The sequence below is a fragment of the Psittacula echo genome (assembly GCF_963264785.1).
Source record: "Psittacula echo genome assembly, chromosome: 6".
In the NCBI taxonomy this organism is placed as follows: Eukaryota; Metazoa; Chordata; class Aves; order Psittaciformes; family Psittacidae; genus Psittacula; species Psittacula echo.
In genome coordinates this window covers 43,640,066-43,660,631 of record NC_137743.1, presented here as the reverse complement: position 1 = coordinate 43,660,631, position 20,566 = coordinate 43,640,066, and the positions used below count along the sequence as shown (strand labels likewise).

General features: G+C 39.9%; 1 protein-coding gene across 3 annotated transcripts in view; it reads left to right on the top strand.

The window, feature by feature from the left end:
- PCDH15 (protocadherin related 15) overlaps positions 1–20,566 on the top strand; it is a gene marked incomplete at both ends in the record, with an annotated part of 382,058 nt that overhangs the window by 339,318 nt on the left and 22,174 nt on the right. For all 3 annotated transcript variants that reach the window (XM_080620329.1, XM_080620327.1, XM_080620328.1), the window contains 2 exons: positions 10,073–10,249; positions 17,359–17,577. In XM_080620329.1, coding sequence (XP_080476455.1) covers positions 10,073–10,249; positions 17,359–17,577 — 396 coding nt within the window. The remainder of the gene's footprint in view (positions 1–10,072; positions 10,250–17,358; positions 17,578–20,566) is intronic.

The following is a 20,566-nucleotide window of genomic DNA, read 5'->3' as shown; positions in this document are numbered from 1 at the left end:
AGTGACCAGGCAGTTCATTAGTAGAAAATCCAAAGTGCTGATCCTTGGAGATATATAGAGTGAGTGTTTTTAGACTGCTAACTTAATTGTTTGCATACATAAAGTTGACTGCCATCATTTCTCAAAGGAGTGTCTGCTCTGCTGCATAGAAATTGTGGTCCACTTAAAAGGAATGTCATAATATATACTGTAGCAATATATATTGCTATAAATTATATATCATAATATGCATCACAAGAACATTGTACATAATATATAATTTTATGTATAATCATAGCATATGAGAAAATATATTTTATGTATAGGAGCTGGATTACACAGTCCTCTCTTCAGGGAATTGTTTCAAAAGATTGATCATTCCCTTCAGTAGCATTTTGCTGTTGACAATATGGCAAATGGTGTTTTCTAATCTCAGTTGCAGAAGCCAGCTGGTGGTATTTAAAAAGGACAGCTGATGTGAGGGCTTTACGTGGCACTTGTGTGTATCATTGTATTTTATATCTCTGTTCCTGCTTTCTTTTTTGGAAGAATGTTGGTATGTTCAGTAATCAGGAGCATGAGTGAATGCCTGTGAAATGTCACATACTTATCAAGATGTGGCAGTGTATAATGAAATCATATGTTATGAGTCATCACTGGGATTCCAGCATTCTTGGTGCCTTTAGTAAAGGCAGACACAGCTATCTCTTGAGTAGGACACCTTAGAGGAGCTTGTTCAGAAACACAGTACCTCTGAAAGCACTCCTGAGTGTATTAAAATATTCAACCTTAGCATACCTAAAAAACTTAGTGGTTTTTTTCTTCTCAGTCCATAAATTGCTAGAAAATAAGCATGTATTTCCTGCTAGCTGAAGTTGCAGTGTATAAATCATTCAGACTCATTAGTTTTGCCATAGAAGTACCATTCTGTTGCTCGCTTTATGATTTTTGCCACGTGATTACTGAATTAAACCTAATTACAGGTGACTGTTGCATATTGGGGTGGTGTGGGTGAACTTGCCATTAAGCACTCTTTACGGCTAGCATTTACTTTCTTCCCCATTATTAAATGTTCTTTAGTCTCGCGTATTGCTGTAGCTGCCTTGTTCCTTGTCTCTGCACTCTCTGATGCTGTTTTATGGGTTCATTTTTCTTGGCCCTTCAGACCACCTCCCCTCTGCCTTTTTCCCTTCCACTTCATTGACTGTATTGTTTCATTCTAAATTAAATTGCAAAGTTAGCAAATAAATAAATTGGATAATGGATTATATTTTATTAGATAAAATAAGTAGATTAGAGGGACATTTGCCACCAACTGGCTGCATTATATTTCATACCCACCCTACATTTGGCTTTGCTTGGAGAATGCAATGCATGCTGTAGTTCTCACTTTGTACAGTGTTTAACAGAGCCCATTCTGTTTCTTAGCTGATCTTAGTCTCCCTCTGCTATAATCAGGATGATTAATAACAGTAGGCTACCTTTATTAAGTTAGGTAATAGAGACCAAAGCTTATTCAACTGCAGCTTTTCCATTTGCTACTTCCACTGCCAGCTGGGAAGCACTGGTTCAGCAGTCTTCTACTCCCTCCTCTCAATACTGAGCCCTGTTCTGTTAATGTATTTTCTCTGAAGCACTATAATGTAGTGCATGGCTTCTCAGATAAAGCTGTAAACTTCTGCTTTATTCTGAAATTGCTTACTGTTGCAGTAAAAACCCTTTTGTGCTGAGATCTGAAGAATTGTCTTCTGGGCCGAAGTCAAGATGTCTCTGTATTACCCTTTGAGTGAGTGTAGAGTAATGTTGCTTCTGTGACTGGGAAAAATGATACTGAAATAAAAAGTTGGAGTGCATGTAGGATTATTGGAGGACAGGATTATACACGATGAGCACAAAAAGAAGAAAAACCATAGCACCGTATAAGAAACAAAATTTTCTTTATGGTATACAGTTGAATGTGCTTTTATAGGATTAAGATAAGTAGGTTTAAAGACATTGTCTCTGGCTTGTTTTCTAAATAATGTAGATGTTATGATATCCAGAATAAATTGGCTCAGTAGTGCTCCTTCCTGCTAGACACATGCCTTTTGTGTGATGTAAACGTAAAAATAATCTTTGTCAAAAGACTATTTTATAAAGAAGGAATTGTCTTAGGCTAGAAATAAACCCCAGTTCTGGCTTTTTTATTCTACACTGCAGCACAGAGCAGGCTGACTGAGATGACTAATAAGGGTTTCTTGACTTGTGTTGGCAGCTCCAAAGCAGCTCAGTACTTCTCCAGAGGCCACAGAAGTAGTATAACCTACCCTGTGCTGTATGAATGTTGTAATAAGGCATCTGTAATCTGGGGCCAAGTGTATCACTCACCCCTTCCCCCCAAATCTATTACTACCTGCGTGGGATGGGCTGGAATTGTTACTTATCTGCTAGTGAAATTACAGTAGAAAATCCAGCAGTTTCTTTGTCAATTATTAACCTTGCAAAAACTCAACACAACCAGAATTTAAGCAAAATTGAGAGTGTACTTGAATTAAATGAAACACTTGAAAAGTCTGTGCTGATGTGTACTGGTAGAACTGAATGCTCTCATCTGTGCATTTTTGCCAAATTTGCTTGCATTTTCAAATACCTAGAATATGAATTTATCATTATTGATAAGCTATCTTGTGGACTTAGAATTTTCATTGAAGGAGCCAAAAGTTATGCAGGATATCTAGTCTTCAACACTTGTAGGTCCAAGTCTATGGTACCAGTTATTTTGGAGTCTTGAAATTAAGAAATGGATTTTTTAGAGGGTTTTTTTAATTATTTCTTAAAATATTTTTATGTGCTTCAGAAACACAGCAGACAACTGAATTGCTAGAGAATTTAAATAATTTTTCTCCATAGAATTTTCTGCTAAGTAGCTGTCCAGTAATTAAATTCAGATACTGGTGAGGATCTAAAATGTTCTACAGATTGAATTGTTTCTTTTGTTTGTGCTTATTCAAAGGATATGCATACAACTTGACAATCCAGCTCAAGGGTATAAAACTACTGGAATACTGCGGTGCTCTTTCAGGCCATGTCATGCATTTTCTCTCCCAGGGACAGTGGAGGGTCATTAAACCTTGCTGCTGACTTACCAAGTCTTATGCTATGGCCATTAGTCTAGTTGAGTTGTCATTGCTGGATTCTCCCAGTGTGGCTGATTCCATATTTAATATTTTGAGATGAATTAACTGATTTGTATGGACCTTTCACATTAATTTCCAAAGGGCCTTCTAGGTAGTCCTTTGCATCTTTCCTAGTAGCAGGATCTCTCCTATACTGAGGAATACATCTGGCATGCTGGATTTGTGCAGCAGTGGGGGAAAAGCAGCATGATGCTGTGATGCCAGGGTGTGGCCCTTAGTTTAGTCCTGTGCTCAGGAGGGTCTCCTCTACCTGTAATGGGGTGTAGCAACCTCAGCCATGCCATGCGGCATGATGTCTCAGGTGTGCCTAACAGCTCATGGACATAGTGCTAAGCGTGGCACAGGAATGTTGTGCCTTATCCCAGGTTTTGGATTTTGGTCTGCTGTTTGCAGAAATGGTCTTGGAACCAGAATGCCACAAGGCAACGGACAGCTCAACAAACGAACATATCTGCATCAAAAGGAGTGTGACCAACAAATTGAAGGAGGTAATCCTGCCCCTCTCCTCTGCTCTCATGAGACCTCACTTGGAGTATTGTGTGCAGTTCTGGTGTCCTCAACATATGAAGGACATGGAACTGTTGGAACAAGTCCAGAGGAGGGCCACGAGGTTGATGAGGGGGCTGGAGCACCTCTCATATGAAGACAGGCTGAGAAAGTTGGGGCTGTTCAGCCTGGAGAAGACATGCTGCATGGAGACCTCATAGCAGCCTTCCAGTATCTGAAGGGGACCTTACAAGGATGCTGTGAAGGGACTCTTCATCAGGGACTGTAGTGATAGGACAAGGGATATTGGACTCCAACTTAAACAGCAGAAGTTCAGGTTAGATATAAGGACGAGGTTCTTTACTGTGAGGGTGGTGAGGCACTGGAACAAGATGCCCAAAGAAGTGGTGAATGCTCCATTCCTGGCAGTGTTCAAGGCCAGGTTGGACAGAATCTTGGGTGACATGGTCTAGTGTGAGGCACCCCTGCTCATAGCAGGGGGGTTGGAACTAGATGATTTTTTCCAACCCTTTCCAACCCTAACTATTCTATGATTCTGTGATTCTATCTGTATGTTTTTGCCTTTGCATTTCTTTTGCATTTAATGATGAAAAAAAAAAATCTCTGAGTCTTCAGGATATTTACGGCCACATGTCTGCAATGACAGTGAAAATCCTCTTGGTCTTAATTTGCTTTAACTGGTGTCACTCGTGGGAATTCAGAACATGATGGTAATGTACCTGGAGGCATTTCTGTTCATTATGTTATGTCTGGAGAGCTAAAATTGAGTTATAGCAGGAGGAAAGTCTTGTTACCAGTTAAGTTGCTGGTTCTACCTCTCACTACATCACTGCTGGGAAGACAGTAATTACCCTCATTGCATTAACAAGTGACAGACAAATTAAGCTAACTGTTGTTCATAATTGTTCATAAATCATAGAATCATAGCATTGTTTGGGTCAAAAAGGACCTTAAAGATCATCTAGTTCAAATGCCCTGCCATGGGAAGGGGCGCCTCACACTAGACCATGTCACCCAAGACTGTCCAACCTGGCCTTGAACACTGCCAGGGATGGAGCATTCACCACTTCTTTGGGCATCTTGTTCCAGTGCCTCACCACCCTCCCAGTAGAGAATTTCTTCCCAATATCTAATCTAACTCCACCCTCTTTCTGTTTAAAACCATTCTCGCTTGTCTTATCACTACATGCCCTTATAAAAACTCCCTCTCCAGATTTCTTGTAGGATCCCTTTAGGTATTGGAAGGCTGCTCTGAAGTCTCCTCTAAGCCTTCTGTTCTCCAGGCTGAACAAGCCCAGCTCTCTCAGCCTGGCTTCATAGGAGAGGTGCCCCAGCCCTCTGATCATCTTTGTGACCCCCCTCTGGACTTGCTCAAGCAGGTCCATGTCCTTCCTGTGTTGGGGGGCCCCAGAGCTGAACACAGTACTCCAGGCTGGGTCTCACAAAAGCAGAGTAGAGAGGGAGAATCATCTCCCTCAACCTGCTGGCCATGCTGCTGGTGATGCAGCCCAGGATACGGTTGGCTTTCTGGGCTGCAGGTGCATGCTGCTGACTCATTTTGAGCTTCTTATCAATCAGCACCCCCAAGTCCTCCTCCTCAGGGCTGCTTTCAATCCAGTCTCTGCTCAGCCTGTTTGTGCTTGGGATTGCCCTGACTCTGCACTTGGCGTTGTTGAACTTCATTCGGTTTGCATGAGCCCACCTCTCAAACCTGTCAAGGTCCCTCTGGATGGCATCCTTTCCCTCCAGTGTGCTGACCACACCACATAGCTTGATGGTGTTGGAAAACTGGCTGAGGGTGTGCTCAATCCCACTGTCCATGTTGCCAGCAAAGATGTTAAGTAGAACTGCAGATTCTGTTGTTACTTAAAGTATGCATTTTAAAAATTAGTTCTTGTGAGTAGTACTACAAGCAGGTGGCCACTTTCAGTAAGTTTTAAAATACTACAGTTTTCAGCATCACAAGTTCAGCTGAATGACTTTTACAGTAACTCTGTGGAACTGCCCTATTCTTAAGTGCATTCCTTAATTGCTGCTTTTCAGTCTTCAGTACATTTTTACTACATATTTCAACCTAAGCATGCAATTTGTGTGTTTCAGATGAAATATTACTGTCATTTCACTATACTTGTAGTGTTTCTTGCCATGTCAGTTAAAGCCAGTGACTGTGATGTACCTATTTCTCATAATCAGACAGCAGTATGCTATTTGTTCTTCAATTTTAATCATGTTTTAGACAAATATGCTTTCCGTCCTGCGTTCAGCTGTAGCAGTCATTTTTCTTCTTCTTAGTAGAGACATTTTCAAAGGCAATGAATTCCAGCAGAAGCCATGCCAGGAATTTCTGAGAAAAGTGACTCTACATTGTAACCTTCCAACCTTACAGGGTGTTTCTGGCTTGGGTGAAATTACAGTTCTGTGCAGGGAAACCCCTACAGCAACATAGGATGATTGTATACTAATAGAGAAGTAAATCTGGTAAAACATATTTGTTCTATCTGAATCCTTGTGCAAAACACCATTCTAAAGGTCATTATGGTTTCTTTTAGTCGCTTACATTCACATAATGTTTGGAGATATTTTTATAGTAATCTGCATTTCCCAGATTTGTTCTATCAAGTTTCAGCTGGGAGAATTATTGTTACTGAGTTGTCTGTGGAAGGTTATCACCTTAGCTGCCAGTTAAGTGCGTGCCAGTAGTAGAGGTGAGTAGAGTTTACCATATTTGCAAACAACACAAGTGCTTGTTTAGAGGACACCAGTTAACTAGCAATGTGTTAGACAAATCTGTATTTTTATTTTCCCCACAAAAATGGTGCTGCACTAAAAGTATTATTCACTGCTAGGCTAAGAGCTGGATCTGACAGACTTGGATTTTTCAAAATCTAATAGAAAAGCTTCTATTTTAAGGGCACGCTAAACTTTCACACAAACAACAGGGAAACTGGATGAATAAATGTGAATCAGTGGTCTTGAAAAATTATGAGATGGTGATACTGCTTTGACAGCATTACTGTACTTTGGAAATCTTGTGTCACGGAAAAAAGCAACAGCAAAATGTAACCTCAGCAACTGCAGAAGATTTTAAGACACGTGACTTCTTAAAGTTATTGATGCCCTTTTTTGTTGAGATTTGTCTTCCTCTGCATGCTAGTACATCCTTGATAGAATATAGTGCATTAGGCAGCATGCTTCCTCTCATTCCCTTGCTTTTGCCTCCTAACTCAACTATTGCTTTTTTATTTGATCTTCTGATCACATAAATTAGCCCAGAGAATCTTACATAGTTCCATAACTTATTGCTTTGATGGAATGTTTAGACTACCAGCTTCTCTTGTTTATTTCTCCGAACTTCTTTGCCCTTGTATCCAGTACTGATATTTGCTTTCATAGAATCATAGAATAGTCAGGGATGAAAAGGACCTTAAGATCATGTAGTTCCAACCCCCCTGCCAGGGGCAGGGACACCCCACACTAAACCATGTCACCCAAGGCCTCATCCAAACTGGCCTTGAACACTGCCAAGGATGGAGCATTCACAACCTCCCTGGGCAACCCATTCCAGTGCCTCACCACCCTCTCAGTAAAGAATTTCTTCCTTATATCCAATCTAAACTTCCCCTGTTTAAGTTTGAACCCATTACCCCTTGTCCTGTCACTACAGTCCCTGATGAAGAGTCCCTCCCCAGCATCCTTGTAGGCCCCCTTCAGATACTGGAAGGCTGCTATGAGGTCTCCACGCAGCCTTCTCTTCTCCAGGCTGAACAGCCCCAACTTTCTCAGCCTGTCTCCATACGGGAGGTGCTCCAATCTCCTGATCATCCTCGTGGCCCTCCTCTGGACTTGTTCCAACAGTTCCATGTCCTTTTTATGTTGAGGACACCAGAACTGCACACAATACTGCAAGTGAGGTCTCACGAGAGCAGAATAGAGGGGCAGGATCACCTCCTTCGACCTGCTGGTCACGCTCCTTTTGATGCAGCCCAGGATACGGTTGGCTTTCTGGGCTGTGAGCACACACTGAAGCTGGCTCATGTTCATTTTTTCATCGACCAACACCCCCAAGTCCTTCTCTGCAGGGCTGCTCTGAATCTCTTCTCTGCCCAACCTGTAGCTGTGCCTGGGATTGCTCCAACCCAGGTGTAGGACCTTGCACTTGGCATGGTTAAACTTCATCAGGTTGGCATCAGCCCACCTCACAAGCGTGTCGAGGTCCCTCTGGATGGCATCCCTTCCCTCCAGTGTATCAACCGAACCACACAGCTTGGTGTCATCGGCAAACTTGCTGAAGGCGCACTCAATTCCACTGTCCATGTCATCGACAAAGATGTTGAACAAGACTGGTCCCAACACCGATCCCTGAAGGACACCACTCATTACCGGTCTCCAGCTGGACATTGAGCCATTGACCACAACTCTCTGCGTGTGGCCATCCAGCCAGTTCTTTATCCACTGAGTGGTCCATCTATCAAATTGATGTCTCTCCAATTGAGAGACAAGGATGTCGTGTGGGACAGTGTCGAAGGCTTTGCACAAGTCCAGGTAGATGACGTCAGCTGCTCTGCCCCTGTCCATCAGTTCTGTAGCCTCATCATAGAAGGCCACCAAATTGCTCAGGCAGGATTTCCCCTTAGTCAAGCCATGCTTTTATGCCTTTGTTTCTAAAACTTTCTGTTGGTTTTAACAGAACTCTTCTCAGTCCCAATTTGGAAACCTCATCACACCATTAGCTGTGTGTAAAGACCTGTGTTCTCTGAGATGTATTCTGTCCTTTCCCAGCAGCCATGGTTAAAGCTCTTCTGATACAGTATCTGAACAGCTTTCCATTTTCCTTCTGGCTTCATCTATTCTTGTGAGAATTAGGGTCCCCGCCATCTTGGCTGCCAGCCTCAGCTTCAGTCTTGATGGTAGAAGCAGTTCTCCCTGTTGCATACAGAATTTGAAGGTCATCCAGCTGAGCTGTATTAATTCTAAACCTCCTTTTTTCATTGGATGCACAGTGCAGAAGATATAGAGGAACAGTCTGCTACAAGAACTCAGCAAATTTTATGGGCCCCACTAGAGAAGTGGACCAGACAAGGAGGAAGGGAGTATTTTTTTTTTTTTTTTAATTTTATTAAGGTCCTGTCCTTTCTAACGCAGCTTGTTAGAGCACTAGTGAGTTATGCTTATGCTTTTCCATAAACCCTCCGTATCTGAGGTACAGGTGTGCTTGCTGTCAATGCAGAAACTTCTCAGGTGTTCAGTGAAGTCCTTTCTCCATCAGTCTGGTGCATCTGCAGGCACACTACACTGAAGACATTTCAAACTCATATAGGCATGTGTATTTTTTGTTTGTTTGGAGGAACATTCTGCAAACAGCCATTCTGCTTTTGCCTTTTTGAATATTTTAGGAATGGCATCACATTATAAGACTTTTCCCGTAAACAGTTCTGCATGGAAAACTGTAGAAAAATAGAAAATTTTGAATTAAAACACAGGCTTCCTAAAACACAAACTAAGATGTCTGCAGGCATTCAGTTGTCAAAAAAAAAAAAAACAAACCAAAAAACAAACCTAAAAATTCAGTAAAGCATATTGGAAATTGATTGCATGACAAGAATTAATAAAATGACCAGTATATGTCATCTTCTCTAATGCATTTTAATCCTCTGGAATTGCATTTACCTTGTGTATTGGCACATTGTGATTCATACACATATCTGCAGAGCATGCCATTCTGTGCTATGGCATTTTGTAATGATTCCTTCTCTTCAGAAAAAGAACTTTTTTTTTTGGTGTATTGTTGTTATGCCCTTGTTATCTCAGGCATAGCTATCTTTCTGCTGCTTGCAGAACGTCTGCAGTTTATTTTTTTTCTGTAGTAAACATGTCGGCTTTATATTCCAGCTTTCTTATGGCTGTAAAAATTATCCATGCCTTTTGGAGTACCAGGTATTCTGGCATCTGATATGCTGTGCTGTATTGGAGGGCCAGATGAAATAGCCCACCAAAACCATGGTAGTAGTAGTTGTTTCTGTGGGCAAAAATGTATTGTATGCACACTGTGTAAGGCTGGAATTGAAGAGTTCTGAAATCATATAGCTTAATAAAAGGATTACAGGGGTTTTTTTGTAAAATATAAATGATGTTTCCCATGAGCCATTTAAAACTCAGCTGATGTCATAAATACAAAAAGCAAGACTTAAGAACACTATTTCATATGGCCGCTCCTAACACTGCTAAGCTTTTCCGAAGAGTTCAGCATTTAAGAGGTTATATTGAAGCAGAGATTTTTTTTAAAGTGCTTTGAAGGTTACCATCCTTCTAAGCTTGTGGATTTTATTTCTTAGTATCTTGTTTTGGGCTACTGTCAGTCTTAATTAGTGCAAATAAATCACTGCAGCTTTCTGGCTCTATCTCATCTTTAGGATTTTGGAACGCTATGTCCAAGATCAGATTCCTGGTGCAACAGTCGTGGTGGAATCCATTGGTGCACGAAGGTTTGGGGATGGGTATTCTGAAGAGGATTATACCAAGTCTGACCTCATGGTCTATGCAATTGACCCTCAAACAAATAGAGCTATAATGAGGAACGAACTTTTTAAGTAAGTATATCATTTGTTGCTCTTCCTTTATTTCTATGGACTGTTCCAAAGCCTATTCGTCTGTCTCAGCAAGTGGTTCAACACAACAGGAATGGAAAAATCTATTGATGCAGCTGGTGCATGCTCCTACATCTGCCTTATTTGGAGCTTGGGACTTTGCAACTTTACTAGGTTCAGTCCATTTCCTTGAGCTGAATGGCCCCAATATGTGTGATTTAGATGTTGTCACCATAAGAGCTTGCAATATATTTGGTCCACCGTGTGGAAGAGCTTCCAGTTTGAATTCTTCTGAAGGAATTTGCTTTCTAAGTGCTAAAACATTTCTGTGATCTGCAAACAAGAATTTGGCCCTCCTGCCATTGACCTTCAGGCTTTCTGCAGTTTCCATTTGGAACATGTCTCTTTCTCTTTTCTTTTTTTGAGGAAACTGAATAAGGAAGTGAAGGGAAAGGGAGAGAGGTGGTGGGTCCTTGGCTGAAGTATAGATATGAGGGCATGGCCCAGGTTTACATCTACATGCGAGAAATCAGTAGGGCTCACAGGTGCCCAATGGGCTGAGCAGACAGATCTGCATGGGCCTCTCCCACCAGCTCCTAGAGGAAATGGTGAACAGCAGTAGACAGGCCACTTATATACATAATTTGATGTTGTTTTGCCTTTTCAATCAATTTCCAAATTAGCAGTTAAATTCCAGTGTCACATAAAACATGAGATGGCTTTTTATTGACTGATTGTAATTAGAGCATGTTGTCAGTAAGTGGGCCAGCTCTGGTCACTTCAATGGAGCAGTTTGGTAGGGTGCCACTCTGCCTGGACTTTTGTACCTTAGTACAGCTGTGGTGGGATATCATTCTGGCATGCTCTGCCTGCCTAAGAGGAGAAACCAGAGATTACATGGGTAAGGAAATTAAATTAAGGTAATATCTTTACGTGTTTTTCTGAGTCTTCACTAGTGGCAAGTAGGTTCTAAGACAAAATTAGTATCTCAGCCCATTCAGCTGCCAATGTACAAACATGGCTGTAGAATCATTTTGTAAGAAACTCTATTTTTGTGTTTCAGCATTCTGCATATGCTTTTTAACACTGAAAATGCAAATGAGGCTTTTCTTCTAAAGCAGACCTTATCTTTTTCTGCACGTGTTTCACCTTTGTGTTTGCTTTTTATCTTGGTGAAAACTAGACCAGACTGTTCCATGGTGCTATAAAGCAGCATGTCAGTCAGCAGCCTAAAAAGCAAATGGCTATATGCCATCTCAGTGAACTGTGATTGGAAAAGGGCTTGTTCTCCCGAGCTCTTAATTTAGTACAGGTGAATTATGACATACTAAATCTCTACATATATTCAGAGTTTATAGGTTGGAAAGGATCACTGTGATCAGTCTGACCTAGTATTATAAACACCATGGGCACTCCCAAATTTAATTCTGCTTTGAGCATATCTTTCAGCAAAGCAACTGCTTAAGACAATCTGGTCTATTACAAGCTTTGTGTTGTTATTGCAGGGAAGCTATTTTTACTGAAAAACATTTGGATTTTTTTTTTTTTTTTTTTTTTTCATTTAGTCACAGTTTTCTCTGAACCCTCTCCAGTCTTCCAGCATCACTTTCTGAACTAGGAATGTGAAAGTCATGACAGTAAGCTAGTATCCATGCATAGAAGCAGTTTTGGTCTCTTTCAAATCCATAAAAAGAATCTTTTCCCAATGCAAACTGTCTTCATTGTCATAAAATGTGTCCCTCTTCATTTTGGTGCTCTTTGAAAATATAGGAATGTCTTTTTAGGGGTGTTTGTGTGTCCAGTGAAATACACAGAATAGAGTTAAGTTAAAAATCTATTTATCAGATGTGAAGGGCAGGTTATTAACTTGCCTGGTCTGCAAATGTATGGGATATCAGCTTAGAAGCAACTTCATTAAAATGCTCCGTGTCCTGCATACTCAGCAGGTTTGGACTGGATTTTGTTTTGTTTGCATTTTTTTCTTTAGGTTCACTTGGTTGATTTGTTTTCTTTTTCTTTTCCTATCTTCAAAAGCTTTTAAATATTTGCCAAGACACATTTTGGATGCCCCATTCCTGGCAGTGTTAAAGGCCAGGTTTGATGGGGCTTTGAGCAGCCCAGTCTAGGTATCAAGGTGTCGAGGTGTAAAGGGTCAAGGTGTCCCTGCCTATGGCAGGGCGGTTGGAACTAGATGAGCTTTAAGGTCCCTTCCAGCCCAGACTGTTCTATGATGTAAATTGCCCAAATCCATGGGAATGCTTTCCTGGGTTTAGGATAGAGGTAAGCTAGTGTCAGCTTGCTAAAATAAAAAGTGAAGTGAGAGTTTTGTAGCTTAGTATCTGAAGTTAACAAGTTTTCACTAGCAAGTGAGTGAACCTCGAGATTTGGCTTAGTTCAGGTGCTTACCCAAATCTAAAAAGAAATTTATTCTGTGGCTGTCTTTCCTGCAGTTTTGATTTTTAGCAGGATAGCTCAATGTTCTTCCTGCTGCAGTCACAGGACACAGTTGCAATTGTTGTCCCCCTCACTGTGAAGAGATTTAAGGGTCACAACCGTCCTTCTGCCAGACAGGAATCTGCTTCAGATCCTAGCATGAAAGATATAGGAGAAAGGATTATTTAATAAACTTGATAGGATAGGAGAAAGGTGGGGAAGTCAGAAAGTACGTAAACCCCTGTTTTAAAAGTTTAATTAGCAATAAGGAAGATAAATTTAGCCAAAGTATTTTCTAAGTGTTGAAAAATTTCATTATGTATACAGAGGAGTGAACTGTACCAACGGCACAGATTTAGCATGTGAATTCTGCCAGTTGTGATTTTAACACAACTTACTAAATGATCATGTATTGGAAGATACCTGTGGTTTTTCTTAAATGGGGTTTTTGGGAACACCATCCTGTGTTTCTGCTTATAAAACACAGTGGAGGCCCTGATTTCAACTGAGTTAAACCTGTCACTGTTTGGAAACAATTGTCTGCAAAAGTCTTTTAATGAATGTGGAGGTGAGTTGAGGACAGAGCAAGCAGAACAACCTGTTCCCCATTGCAGGGGGAGTGCTGCTGGGATGTAGACAGATACCACTATCACTGCTGACTCATCCTGGTTGGTGCTGGCAGCCAGGCACAAGTCAGAGTACTGCTGGGGTCCCAAAGGTGTTTAGATTTACACTGGAGTTGGGAGGAAAGGACAGTCAAGAGCGCTAATGCCCATCAGCAAAGTCACACTTGTGACCAGCTACAGAGCTGCATTTCTACGAGAGGTAAATTGTTAAACCAAAGCTCGTGTTTGAGGCTTGCATAATCACTTTCGGAAGTGTTGTTCCAGTGTATCAGGTCACATCCAACAGTCATTTACGAAATTAAGACATATAAGGAGATGCAGTGTGCTCTGGATGTGCTGTATTAATACTGATGTGCACAACACCAGTTCATGCATAGACTGCCATACTCACTACGAGTATTTTGAATGGGCTGCCTCACATCCAGAAGTCCCAGATGACTTGCACAGTCCCACGTATTTGGATTCAAGCAAAATATTTGGCTGGAAAACAGAGACATGATTTAGAAGTCATGGACATAATGGCTACACTGTGTTCATCACTGCCAGCTGGGGAAAACCTTTTGTGTCTCTCAAGACGTGCTGATTTTTCCCTATCCTGTAATTTGTAAGACTGATACACAAGGAGAGATTCATACTCTTCCTTAAGGCTTTTATGACTGATTACCTAATGTTTTTATTAATCAGAAATCTGTCTGGTTATTACACCAAAAAAAGAGTCTGAACAGTAACTGTGCTTTATTTCGTCCTCAACCTTAAACTCCTGAAAGACTTTGAGGCCACTTAGATAGTTTTACAGAACCAAAATGAACAGCCTCCTTTTTTATCTTTTATATGAAAGAGGGTTTGATGTATTGAAGCATAAGAACCAGTTGAATCCAGAAAATTTCTCCTGCATATATTAAGTGGAAAATGTCCACCATTAAAAAGAAAATGCTTACCATGTCTTTGTCTTTTGCACAGTTTCATCAGGGAGTAAATGTGCATGGTTGAGTTATGAACCTGTTAAAATAGGGTTTGTCAAGAAAATGCTAACAGAATGTTAACTGAGAGATTGTTAAAATCATCCACAGATTTAATGCTGTCCTACTTGAATACTATTCTTTTGCCAACTCAAAAGACGTGTAACATGCATGCACCAGTGACATCTAGTGTACAACAAAAGAATTAGAGCTCTGTTTATACTCGATTTATGTCTGTGAACCATCATTGCAGATCTTTAAGCTGTGAAAAAGGATTTTTGCTCAAATGTTTTGTGGAAGAAATCAAGGAATTAGTTGTGAATAACAGCAGAGAATGCTAATGCAAGGGAAATTATTCTTCATGTCGTCTTGGGTTGCTTTTTGTTAGAGTGTGGGTCAGTGAGTGAGCAGCCACTGGTCTTTGAAGTTAGTATCGTGATACCAGCGCTATTTTATCAATTGGGATGAATTGTTCTGCATGTTATGAAATTCAGCTAATACATTACACATATCAAAGTGCATTCTCCCCAGAGAGGAAAAAAAAAAAAAAAAAAGAACCCAAAAAATCCCCAAACGAAAAGCCAGGGACAAACAATGCAATGAGGGTTTATCAGTAAATTGAAAGGAAATCAATTTTAAGAAATTAACACTCTTTAAGAAATGGCCTTTTAGGAGTGTGGTTTCTGATGTGGGATCAGACTAAGGAAATGGAAGCTATTTCAGACTTTCTTTAGACATTCAGTTTATATGCAGAAATCCTTCCAGAACATTTTTCAGCTTTTTCTTTTCTTTTGTGTGTGTGTTGTGGGTTTTTGGTTTTCTTTATCTCAGTGAGTTTTTCCAGGAGAACCACTGTACATGTAAGGGTGTGGGGTGCTGATATATTTAAGAGCCAGCAGGATACTCCACCATCCCAATGGATGCATCCTACTTTGATCTTTATAGCTGGAGCCTACTACTTGGCAGCTTGTGATCCTCACTTCAAAGTGATCCAAGAATTTTTATTTTCCTTTGGAAGTTGAAGCATTGGCCAATATACTTTTTTTTTTTTCAAATAAAGCTTTTGCCAAAATATTGTTTCAAACTCCTAAAGTAAATTTCCTAAACAATCTGTGCTGGTTTTGGCTAGGATAGAGTTAATTTTCTTCATTTTAGCTAGTTGGAGCTACATGCTGACAACAGTGTTGATAACACAGGGATGTTTTAGTTACTGCTGAGTAGTGTTTATGCCAAGTCAAGGCCTTTTCTGCCTCCCACCCCACCCCACCAGGGCATAGGCTGGGGGTGCACAACAAGGTGGGAGGGGACAGCCAGGACAGCTGACCCTAACTGACCAAAGGAATAGTCCATGCATTATGGCATCATGCTGAGCATATAAAGCTGGGAGAAGAACAAGGAAGGGGGGAGGTTCAGAGTGATGGCATTTGTCTTCCCAAGTAACCATTAAGTGTGATAGAGCCTTGCTTTCCCGGAGATGGCTGAACATCTGCCTGCTGATGGGAAAGAGTGGACAAAATTCTTAATTTGCTTTCCCTATTAAACAGTGTTTATCTCAGTGCACAACTTTTCCCACTTTCACTCTTCCAATACTTTCCCCCATCCCACTGTGTGATGCTCAGTTGCTGGCAGGGATTAAACCACAATATAAACATATTGTTTGCTATTAAAAAGTCATCCAATAGGAAATTTTCTATTGTATGAGAAATTAGGTCATTTGATTAGGATTTATGTTTGGCTACCCATCTTTAAAATGCCAATTAGCAGATCAGATACTGAACTTCTTCCACTGCATTTGTTTTTTCAGAGACTGTTCCAGTCCTTTGCTTGGTAACTATGTTGTTCCAAATTCCTCTCATAGGTGATGTACAGACAGAAGATAGACATAATTGTAGGTTGCAAGCAGTGACAGCAGCTGTGTGTTTCTGTTAGCTAGTATCCTACTTTTGCCTAGGACCTAACTTGTCTTAACAGTGTCTTGTAGGACAAATTGAAGACAACATTTTCCTCTATAGCTGCATAGGTAGCCTATTCTTCCTGTAATTAGTAATGTTAGTCAAGATTGTTCTACTATCTAGCAGTGTTCAGAGAGCCCACAGAGTTTAATTACAGTTTATCATAAGCATGTAGTGGTTTTCCTTTTAGAAGATGTGTGAAGCTCCATAAGAAATGGCCTGCATCTTCTCCAAAAAAAGGGGAGGCAAGTTTACTATAGTCTCCAATTGTCATCTTTTGTGACCTCCAATTTGAAAGTCACAAAGGAAACATTTAAGGAAAGGAAGCTGATAAATCAATTCCCTCAGCACAATGCCAAACATTGAGAGGGCACATCCTTCAGCTACTGTAATGTTCACTCCCACTGGACATGAGTTCATCTGATCATTGTCCCTCTTTGTTTTCCTCTTGCCGTCAAGCATTCATGCTATAAGTGAAAGTCTCACTCAAATAATTCAATACTTAGTACCAGCACTGCAATCTAAGAAAATAGCAGAGACCTTGAGACTAACAAGGCAGAGCAGATGCAAGAATGAGGCTCAGAATTGATGCAGCTGGGGGAAGGGGGGAGGGATTGATAAAAGCATAGTTTTTTCAAATCCCTTTTCTTAATATTGAAAGGGAGGTCAAAAGGGAACAAACTGTAGGCTATCCTTCCAGCTAAAGAATTTCTCTCAGAAGCTAAGGAAGGTCCTCTAAAAATTACCCACTTCTAGAGTAGCATTCGGTTGCTCTTTAGGCCAGAGTAGTCTTTTGGGATGTGTGCAGGAGGATTCATTAATTGTCTGTGATAGACCACTGAAGGAAAAAACACAAAGCAAGCCATTTGCCATGCTTCTGTCAACTGCATGGAGAACATTTTGCCCCTAGAAATTAGGATAAACTTCAGCTCACTTCTCCTTTTCAGTGATGAACTGTGATCTGGTATTAAGTACATTGGAGTTATCACTGACGTAGGGATTACAGGAAATTATTAATATTCTTCAGCACATAAAAGAAGAGGTATGTGCTTTATCAGATCATAGCTATTAACCCAACTATGCAGTAATTCAAACACAGTTAATGAACTTGGGTGTAATAGTTTTCTTTTGTGACATTGAAGGTTCCTGGATGGCAAACTGCTGGATATCAATAAAGAGTTTCAGCCATACCTGGGGCAGGGGGGACGCATCCTGGAGATCCGCACCCCAGATGTAGTAGCGAATGTCAAGAAGCAGGCACAAGCTGTAGGCTTCACGGAAGGCGCGTTACTTGCTCTGGCTGTCATAATCATCCTTTGCTGTATGCCAGCTATTTTAATAGTTATGGTCAGCTACAGACAGTAAGTATTCCTCCTCCTTTTTTGTGGTAGCAATATTGTAGTAGGGATGCTGTTTCTTAACAGAATTGCTTTGAATATTATCCTTCATTGCAAAGAAATTATTATACAAAGAAGAAATTTTTATTTTCCTTATCATGAGAGTTACTCACTGCTTGGTGTGGGTTGTGCATGGGAAGAGAAGATGCACAGGAAGTGCATCTTGCTATACTTTCTATAGTTGTGGTGCAGTAACTGTTCTAGAATATGTGCCAAACAGAAGATCAAAATCCAGGTGTTTGAAACGCAAGTGTTGATTCAGAGCTGACTTCCATGCCAAAAAAAAAAAAAAAAAAAAATGAGAAAAGGAGAAAAAAGGTGCTGTTTCCATAAGTGTGTCAAAATTCGAAATGTACAATAGCTTGGGCAAAACAAGAGCACTCAACTTTTTTGCTTATATTCTAAAATACAGTTATATTTTTTCTCTAGCTGTTTGCTTCTTAATTGCCAATGTTTCATGAAAAAATGACTTTAGTGTGATTTTAGCACTGTCTAAAGCAGCATACCTCAGAGAGAACCTTTTTGATGTTTCCACTCAATCACCTCTTATAGACTCAGGAGATTTAAGTAATTGGGCCAATAGACTAATTGAAAGATCAACATCACTAACAAGTGATGAAGAACAACATCACTCAACTGCATAATTATTCTTTAATTTCTTCTCATGAAAGATTTCTAATTCCATGTGTGTGCTCTGAGCACTCAAAGAATTACCAATGATTGCAAAATCAAAATATAAATAATTCCATGCATCTTCCCCATTAACTGGCTTAACTTCTGTATATATTGGTCTCTACCTCCATAGCTTCTTATCTTGATTTTAAAATTTTTGAACTAGCTGGAATGTAAGAATCCCATAATGGAAAATCTCTGCTCCACAGGACCATTTAAGGAGTTCCCAGAGCCGTGATGGATTTTTTGTTTGTTTGCATTTCTTTTTTTATTTGTTTTGTTTCTGCAAAACCTGCTTTTGTACTTGCTCTCTTCATTGTGTTGAGGCCAATGAAGTGTCACTGCTTCTACAGACTCCTGCTGCAGTGTTGCACCAGTCCGAGAGGGAGAGGGATGGAGGGGTTGATATACATGTTTTACAGTAAAGCAATTATAATCTGAATGCTGCAATAGATGTAACGTGGCATAATATGCCAGGTGAGATTTAAACTGTGCATTTTTCCTTTCTGCACTGCAGTTAGGAGTTAGCAAAGCACTATGTTAGTCATCATTTCAAAAGCGTATCCTACGTGAAAAAACAGTGGTCTGTCTGAGAGCACTTTCCTTAGTGACACCAGAAAAACAGGCAAGGATAGCCATATCTTGATAGCCACTGTGTGTTCTGTGATTTAGATTTACATCCAGTGTCTCCAAACAATTTGGGTCAAAGGAAAAAGTCCGTTTAAATGATTTTGAAAGAGCTTGACAAATTGTACCATTGGGATGGCAGTGCCTCTCAAAGCTGCTTTACTTCTCCCAAAATTGTATATAAAATTTGCTTCCAGTGAAATGCTACTGAACCAGTTCAACCTACAATTAGATGATGGTTGTTGTCATCTGAATTGCCTGTTTCTTTAAGAAGTATAATAGCAGTATTTTTCCTGGACATCTGCTAGGTTATCAAAAGATTATCAATCTTTTTTAAGTTTTAAGGAATATGCCTAACTTCATTTCATTAAAAAACCACGTTTTTGTCATCTGGAAGTATGACTTGGAATTGGATTTATAGAAGACCAATGTGAATAAACTATACTTTTATGAAAAATGTGTCACTGAAGAGCGTCAAGGAAAATAAGAAGAATTTTAGTGTTAATATCAACACCAAAAGTTGTCCTGAGCCTTGTGGTTTGTTTTCATATTACACCCTTTTTTCTCTTTCTCAAAAGGAAATCCGGTATTTTTCCTGATAACATTCTGGCAAAGAAGGTGCTCCACTCTGCCACTGAGTGTAGAGATTATTGCAGGATAAATGTAACTGTCATACAGCACATATGATGTTAAGATTTTCTCACTGATAAAACTTTTAATGTGCTGTAGTCCATTTTTCGGTGCTTTCAGATCAGTGATCAGCTAACTAGATTTTGTAAAAATAATAGTTGCTGAAAGAAAATGAATTTATAAAATTATCACTGTTGAAGTGCAGTTCAGTGCCTACATTTGACCTGTAAGTAAGCCAGAAACTATCATTATTCTTTTCATTATGTAGTGTCTTTGAAATACACTATCCAGTACAGCCCCACAGGTAACTATAAATAATGTATTATTTACCAATCACAAAAGACCATTATGTTCTAAATAGTAACCAAAAATAATACTCCTTCACCACTGAAGATGTTCCTATAGCATTCTTGAAATATGTTAAAATTATGCTTAAAAATGCGTCTTTAGTAGTCTAACAGTTAAAGAAATATCATAAGGTATATTTATGCCTTCATGCCTTTTGTGTGTGTGTGCGTGTGTCAGGGAGTTTTCTCTAAGCCCAAAGCAGTTTTCTCTGCTGTAATTCATGTTTATACTGACTGCAAAATTGTTTCAAGAGTATCACAAATAGCAGCTAAACACTGTTCAGCTCTGGAAATCACGATTCTTTAAACATGTCATTAATTCTGTAATTTATGTGGGGAACAATTAAGTAGCATCTAGTTTAATACTCCTATTAGGCTCACTGTTTAAGACAATTGTTGCAAACAGAATTCATTTAACCTTCCTTTTTATCTCTTTATCTTCCTTTGCATAACAAAACAGATTCAAAGAGTAAGTACTTATTTTCAGTTTTGTTTCTAACAGCATGTATAGGAATTCTATCAGCCTACCAGTCTTTATTTTTAAGAAGAAGGGGTACTTGACATTCAGTAAATGTTAGTTATGCAGAGTTAAAAAAAAATATTTCCATGTCTGTGGTATTTCTAAAGCAAGCAAGTGCTTGTCAGGCTGGCATGCATAGAGAGACTACCCAAGGAAT